Source organism: Hipposideros armiger, unplaced genomic scaffold, assembly GCF_001890085.2.
Source record: "Hipposideros armiger isolate ML-2016 unplaced genomic scaffold, ASM189008v1 scaffold_1150, whole genome shotgun sequence".
In the NCBI taxonomy this organism is placed as follows: Eukaryota; Metazoa; Chordata; class Mammalia; order Chiroptera; family Hipposideridae; genus Hipposideros; species Hipposideros armiger.
This window is the reverse complement of record NW_017732500.1, coordinates 5,988-14,187: the sequence shown is the minus strand read 5'-3', so window position 1 is coordinate 14,187 and position 8,200 is coordinate 5,988. Positions and strand designations below refer to the sequence as shown.

At 32.1% G+C, this 8,200-nt stretch overlaps 1 protein-coding gene across 1 annotated transcript in view; it reads right to left on the bottom strand.

Annotated features, from left to right (window-relative positions):
* Positions 1 to 7,890, bottom strand: part of LOC109376551 (low-density lipoprotein receptor-related protein 1B-like) — a gene marked incomplete at its 5' end in the record, with an annotated part of 229,966 nt that extends 222,076 nt beyond the window's left edge. Inside the window, 3 exons of the mRNA XM_019632528.1 lie at positions 1,126 to 1,219; positions 6,718 to 6,866; positions 7,702 to 7,890. Of these exons, the coding sequence (XP_019488073.1) occupies positions 1,126 to 1,219; positions 6,718 to 6,866; positions 7,702 to 7,890 (432 nt within the window). The remainder of the gene's footprint in view (positions 1 to 1,125; positions 1,220 to 6,717; positions 6,867 to 7,701) is intronic.
* Positions 7,891 to 8,200: the final 310 nt, after the last annotated feature.

Sequence of the window (8,200 nt, the reverse complement as noted above, 5' to 3'; positions counted from 1 at the left end):
TGGTGCCAACTTGGGCCAGTGAAGCAACATCCTCCACAACTAGATTGAAGAACAAAAGGACAGCAACTTGTCTGTTCCCCTTCCCCCGATTTCCCAGCACTGTTCCTATCCCCCAATTACCCAATAAAAATCTTAAAAAAAAATATACAAGTTAACCATGTGATAGAATTTCAAATATTTGGTGCAGTTGGTAGTGACCAGAGCAATGGAATAGAGCTCATCTAAGCAACTATCTAGAGACCCAGAGTTTGAAACAGCTTTGTAATTATGTGGTGGTAAGTCCACAGAATAAAGTAGCTAGTTTTCATTGTGTCAGTACATTCTTTCTTTAGTGAAAGTCTAAGAAGGATCTTGAACGTAATCGTTAAGGCCAAATCATGGTAACTGGGATGTTGGGCAAATTATCATGATTGACTACAAGCATCTTCAGCCTGACAGGACAGTATTGGAGTGACTCAGGTAGTGATTGTAAAAGGCTATCAAGGAAAAGTCTGCTGATTGTCCATTACAACCAGTCACCAAAGATAGCTAAAAAACAAACAAACAAAATAGCACTTAACCATGCCAATCTCATTCAGATGTCAAGACATAATTGCTAATCATTTTAAGGCAACAATTAAGAGAATACTAAATTGCCTACTGCAAACTAATGATTTATGTTGGAAAAACCTGAATTTAATGAGTTTTCTATATTTTAATACTGACAGAAAAGTGAGAAAAATGTATCATGACAAGTAAGATTTCAGTCATTCAGTGACATCCTGAAAGCTTGCCCATTTTTGCTTTTAAATTGATGATATAGGAAAGTCAAAATCATGCTGATTGTTACTCTACTGAACACTACATGAAGTGATGTAGTTATTCTACAAGTAAGAAAATTTTAGAAGAAAAATAAACTAACACAATTTTGCTGATACTGTCATTCTAAATGTAATAGTTATCAGATACATAGCCAAGACTTTGCAACACATTTTTGTTGTATTTTTTAAAATAAACATATAAAACTTTTTATTTCAGTTTTGGAAAAATATTAGAAGGTGATACTTTAGATCTAGCTTCAATTTTCCACATCTGGGTTTTAAGGAGCTCTAAATTCTAAATTTCTATGTTTGCCAGTGTACTCACGACAGTCATCAGGTTCATCAGATCCATCGCCACAGTCATCCACAGTGTCGCATTTCCACCAGAATGGAATACATTTGTCAGTTTTGCAACGAAACTTAAAAAAAAGAAAAGAAAAGAAAAGAAAAGAAAAGAAGAAGTTGAAGAGCCCTACTCATATATAATGAGAATTTAAAACTCACCAGGGTGGAGCAGCCTAGCCTAATCTCTTGCTGCAAATGTTAACTATGGTGGTCTTAGAGCATTCTACAAGAGGGAATAAATGCACAACAAGCAAAATTATCTGCCAGGAAAACACCTTATTCAGGAAAAAACTCACCCATGTGCATCTTTTCCATGGCTGCTTTTGCACCACAACAGAATTGAGTAGTTCTGCAGAGGCCATGTGGCCAGCAAAACCTAAAATATTTATTATCTGTCCCTTTATAGAAAAAGTTTGCCTAAAACTGAATAGGGCTAACAATTAGCAGAAATATCAGGAGGCAGTATCAAGTTGAATTAATTTCGTTAATTTGAATTAATTTAATTGAATTGCATTTTCTTAGGAATCTTCAACATTTCAATTAACATTTTATAGTCTCTGTTCCTTAGCCACCAAATGAGTAGTTGCTCAAGGTAATCTGAAGAACTCTTTCAGCTGTCATGCCATGTGTGATTCCATGGAATTTCCCAACCACTAAGAATACTATTTTAACCTTAATTAATATCTGCCCTACAAAATTTAAGAATAATTTTTTAAAGCAGTTGAAACCAATACAGTTCTTCTCAGTTTTTAGAATTCTTAATAAATACACATGCTCTTTTAGGATACAAAAGAGACATTCGGTAACTAAAAATAGGGAAAAATAACACTGCAACCATTTTCTTTTTGCTGACTATTATATATTTTTAAAATAGCAATACAGAAAAAAAAACCTGCTGTAATAAAGCTTGTTATCAAGTTTATCCGAAGCACTATTCACTAATTTTTATTAATGTGTTTTAGGGGTTCTATTGTGTTTTCCATTTAAAATAGATAATAAAAAGTAATAAAAAAGGTCCTAATTCTATTACTTATTGAAATGTAAATTTTTATTTCTTCCTTTTAAAATGAACTATCAAATGGAAAGACTAACAATAGAGAAATTGGTTAAACATGTTATATGGTAATATTTACTAATAGGCTATTTAGCACACAGGTAACTTGTGGTCAGTGAAATTTCTCAGGTTAATGCAGCATGTTATTTATAAGGAAGTGATATGAACTCAAATCCTCACCCTGAGGTAGCATGCAGAATTAGTGTTCCCACTAACTTCACTATCGGCCAACTGCACATGGAGATCAAGAGAGCTCAATCAATGTATTCCTTAGTGATCTCAGATCACAAAACTAATCCCTTTCTTAGCAACATTCACTTCTAAGCTTACCCTTGTAAGATAGAAGAAACTGAAGAAAATCATATATTCCATATAGAAAGCATTTATCCTAGCATGTTATATGCCAGATAGATTTATAATGCAGAAAAATATAACTCAGATTCAATTCTCTCTAATGAAAATGGATTAGCGAGCTACAAGTTTTGCTCATCTAAAATACTGTTACTTTCTTCAAGTAACAGAGAATTTGAAGCTAGTCTTTGATGAACCTTTCTGGATATCATGGAGTTCATTCAGGGTATATTTACATTATATTTTAAATAAGTGGGTGATTTATTTTTCCCCCCAGTAGCAATATGGGAAGGAACAGAGCACTGTGATTCCAAGTGAAGATCTGACTGTTTGACCAATTTTCCCATACTTGCTTTGCCTGTGATCCTGTCCATTGTGGTTTTCATAAATTACCAGAGGAAAAATATTATTCTTATAGATAGTGACTATCTGGGGGATATAAGTATAACTCTGAAAGCAATTGCCCTGAACATTAAGCATTTCCAGTGATATCAAAGTACATTAATAAGAGGATTTCAGATCTCCTGAGTATATTCAGTCTTCCAAATCAAGATTTGAAAAATATCTAAAATACTTATTTTAAAATCACTAAATATGTCTGATTTTAATAAACACCAACTATTAAAATTACAAATGTCCCCAGATTTTGCATGCCATTTCATTTTTAATAAGAACATAAAAAGATTTTGAGTTAAGAGAAGGCTGGGTAAAATATACTTATTATGTTAATTTTTATGCTAATCAATATTTTATTCATTACTCTCAGAGGAAGATATCTTCTATTTTGTGTCTGAGCTTCATTTTTTATACATAAATACAGTAACTTAAAAAAGATTAATGCTAAATACAAATATAAAGCAGTCTTCATGGTAAATGTTATCCAAGACTAATATCTTCATAAAATAAATTGCAGACTGCAATTATCACACACAAAAAGAAGCTATAAAATAAAAGACTGAATAAATGTCTATGAAAATGGACACAAGGATAAAATGCAAATATCACATATAGTGAAGTTTAGTAGAAACAGGAATAGTCTCCACCTAAAAGATAAGTAAAGCCATTTTAAATTACTTTATTTTCTAATTATAATGATTTAAATTCAATATTCAAAGTTTTCAGTGCTTAAAAATTGGTTTAGTTTTTATTTTTATACACATTTTCATATATTCACTTTCAATCCTAACAGAATTCTTATTGGTGTGGTTTGCCTATTATTTTTCTAAGATACAATATTATTTGGGGGGTATATCATTTGTTGTGAAAATTAGATGATAGCAAATCAAACTCCCCTAGTAAAATAAATTAAAATTGAAACATTTTTTTATCAGAATGCTTAATGGTATGATTCTGAAATACCTAGATCATTTGCTTCATTTTAATGTTTACCTCACTAAAAATTGTGTTTATATAAACTTACTTTTCTTCAAGAAATGTAGATTGGGTTTTTTTTTTTTCTTTTTCATCTCCCATGAAATTAGAAAAGAATCGTAAGTAAAATGGCTACATAACCCACAAAACTACAGGGATAACAACTAATGGATTGTTTTAGTTGATATTAACTTTTTTCTTCAAGATAAAATAAATCAAGTGATAACTCTTTTCAGGAAGTATTGTTGAACACTAATTTTGTTGTTGTTCTGTCTTGCTATTGTTAAATATTTTAAAAATTCATGCAAAATGTTAAAGGGGTTTTTGAAAAATTATAAATATAAAAAATTGGGAAATAATTTAATTATATGGAAAATACATTTCTAGGTTGATTTAGATTTTCATTTGATTGGATTTTTTTGCATTGAATTAAAATAATTATAGGTTTCTTATGTAATAATTTGAAATGTTTTATTACTTTAATGACTACAGCAAGGCTGATGTTTTACTACCTATGACTTGCTGTTTGAGATGTTCATCTGTGTGTCAAGCATTCTCTGGCTTTACTCTATTTTTGGTTGGCTATTGACACTCACCACACTGTAAGTGACTTAGGTAGGAGTCATCATTACTAAGTCATCCAAGTCCTCAGTGTTGGACTTTAACACCATGACTCGTGGACCACTCCAGAGCCAGGGACCAGAGCTTTTCTCAGAGTAACCTGGAGGTTAAGGTGTAAATCTATCTAAACTAAACAGTACTAACAAGAATCATAGTTAATTTTTCAATGTGATTTCTCCTTTAAATTTTGCCTCTAGGAATAATTAGGTTGCTGAATTTACCTCTCATAGTGACTTAAATTTCCAGTTCTCTAAAAATAATATATTTTGTTTACATAAACACTTAGAGGGCTATACTTAAAACAACACACTTTGTAAAGAGAGAAGAGACTATGACCTATGCTTTCAACTAAACATCAGAACCTCCTGATGGCAGCTCACAGTAACTGTACATATACCGTATTTTGCCATATGTAATGCACAACCACGTTTTTGGCCCAAACTTTCAGGGACAAAAAATCTTTTGTTTTAATTTTTTAATTCAAATTATTATTTGTTTATATTTAGATACTTGTTTTTTATATTATAAAGGAATTTTAGCATTTATTTTTTAACATATTGTGATATAAGAAATGTTATATAACGAATAATTACAGAACACAAAAAAAGATACAAGGTATGGAAATTTTATGTACCAGTAACAAACTTACGACATTTATGCATCATAGAAGGCCAAGAACTCTTCGTCGTAAGTTCATAGTAAGTTCAACAAAACTAATTATCGTATTCTAGGGTATTGTTTTGCATACAGATATCGTTATAGATTTCCAGAGTTGTACTTAACTCATAAGCATAAATAAAAGAATATATAGATACAGAATTAGTACTACCCATGTATAAGGCACATCCTTAGTTTTCCCTCATATTTTTAGGCAAAAAAGTGCATGTTATACATGGCAAAATAAAGTTTTACTCTTAGGTAAATTCAAGTTGCCTTAGAGGGCAAGGGTGACAACATTTACTATGCACCAGGAACTTTCCCTCTTAGTCTTCATAATAATGGCCTGGAAATATTATTACTCCCATTTAAAAGATAAGAAAACTGAAGCACCAAGAAGTTAAGTAACAAACCCAAGGTAATCCAGACAATTTAGAGCAGTAAGGGTTACATTCACAAGGAGTCTGGCTTCAGAGTCTGTGCCCTTCTGCCCACTCTCCCTACCCCTAACCACCCCCCTAACCCTCCAAGAGGGTCAATCGTTTTCATCTGCACAGTTCTTTAATGTATGAAACTCAGTCATCACTTGAGAGGCAGGTTTAGCTAGTATTAGTGTCTACATTTCGAAAACAAGCACACCCTGAAAGAAATTCAGTCTCTTGCCATGAAGTTATTGATAGAATTGGACAACCAGTAAATTTAAAACACAGAATTCTAAGAATAAATTTAGTCATCTAAAAAACAAAAACAAAAACAAAATCAGGTTTTTTTGACAATTTTATCTTAAATAGGATAGTGATTTAAATATAACAAAACAAAATTTTATACTGTCATATGACTACTGTCCAAAACTTTAAAGTAATAAAATCAAGTCCATGCAACTACCATTAAGTAAAATTTAACTTCTGGTAAATGTTTACTGACAATAATTACATGTTGAAGAAAAAGAGGCTTCAGAAGGAAATTATTTAGACCATAGAATTTTTCAATTAAAAAAAAATCTAGAAAATCACTTTCCACCCAATTCCTCTTTTCTGTATCACATGCTCTGAGGAACAGGAGAATAGTGGAGATGATGATACAGAGCAGATTATCTAGGAAGACTTGTTGGTTTGTTTAAGCAGCACATGTCTTAGCCTTAGCCCTATGCCTAAATCACCTTGCCTTCTTGAAATATGTCAAATTTCCTCTGATGAATCTGCTATGCCCAGTCATGATTTGAAACGTTATATTACATGGAACTGTGTAAGATTGGTTTTCGTTTTTGTTTTTGGCCTCAATGTGTACTTCCTAATCATTACTGTTTCATTTTAACCACATATAACAAATTGCTTTTTCCCTTACTCTGTGACCTTCTTTACAATGTATGGAATGATCAACTAGCTAATGTTATGCCAAATAATAACAACAAAAAATTGATGTGCCAAAAACTGTTTAAACAAATAAACAAAATTCAGGCAAAGTCTTTATAACAGCTTGCCCATACACCCATGAAATGATTTCTAGACCTTTACTCACTTGACTGGCTGTGCAGTTAGATAAGCAAGTCCTGTTATCAGCTGCAAGATAGAAGTTGGTGGGACATGCACAGGTGTGAGTCTTTCCAGGGGCTAAAAGGCACAGATGACTGCAACCTCCATTATTTATCATACAGAGATGTTTGGAGACTACAAATGAGAAAGAAACAACAAGAAAACAGGATAACAGACCAATTGCCTAATATAAAGATATGACATTAAAGCTTCATAATTTGAATTTGAATAGAACTCATCAAGATTATAAATATAATTTTATTTTGTTCCAAATTGTACTCATTATCCAATGGCATTATTTTTACCATTAAATCGTTTTAAGGATGCATTGATACAAAAACAAGCATTTATTAGAAAAATAATTGTCCATCAGAAAAAGGAAATGAGAGACAAGAAGAATTTTAAAAGAATAGATATATATGTTTAGAAATATTAATGTAAAATAAACAATGAAACAATGATCTACCACTAATAGTGAAGTGGCTTTGTTTTCTAGGCCAAATTTGTGTTTTAAGCAATATAATCAAAGCTTTATTCACAGTGGCTGATAGAATTCCTACTAGACATATGCTTAAGAAAACTTAATATAGTTCTCATTTTTACAACCCTAAGGCTACTTAAATATAACTCCTTTTACCCAGAATTCCAGAAACTAAGGGGCCTATAACTATTTGTAAATAAATTATTTCAAGAATGCAGTCTCCATTTCTCCAACTACATGTAGCATTGTCGTTTCAGCTTAATATAAATTCAAATCAATAATTATTTATACTATTATCGAGCTTCCAATCATATCCCTTAATAACAGTACTTTGCATCAGCTGAATTCATTCTATACAATTATGCTAAATAATGAAATCTGATAATTGTTCTCAAAAATAAATTCACATTTAAACTTGGAGGGAACAAAAAACGGAATGTTACTAAAAGAGGTTGATGCACTTATGGAAATCATGGAAAGAATAATTACCATCAGGTTGTCTATAAGAATGATACACCTGGATATCTGTGATGGCATGCCATGAGTTAATCAGTGAGAGTCTGTCTGCTCCCGAGGTTTTATGGGCACGGCTGAGTGACTTGGTTTTCCCATCAGTCCAGTAGATGTAGTCTTCAAACAATGTTAGTGCAATCACCCCTGGAATGTCTTGATTAGGGACTGTAATAGGAGATGGTAAGATTAATGTTCAGTCTTGGAAGACTGCCAGTTAAAATATTCAGTACTACATGGGCTGACAGATACAACTGCTACAGAGCTTCATGTGAATAATTGCTGTGACAACCTGTCAGTCTGGCAAGGTTCTTTATTATCAGTTAAGAGGATGCAAGATCTGGCACAGGAGTTTGCTTTGCGCAGATTTAGCTTGGTTCAACCACTGGGAAGAAAATGAATGCAATCCTGCTCAGGGGTAATGGCTGCTTCACCAGAAACAAATAACATCCAACATTTAAAAATTATATATATAATT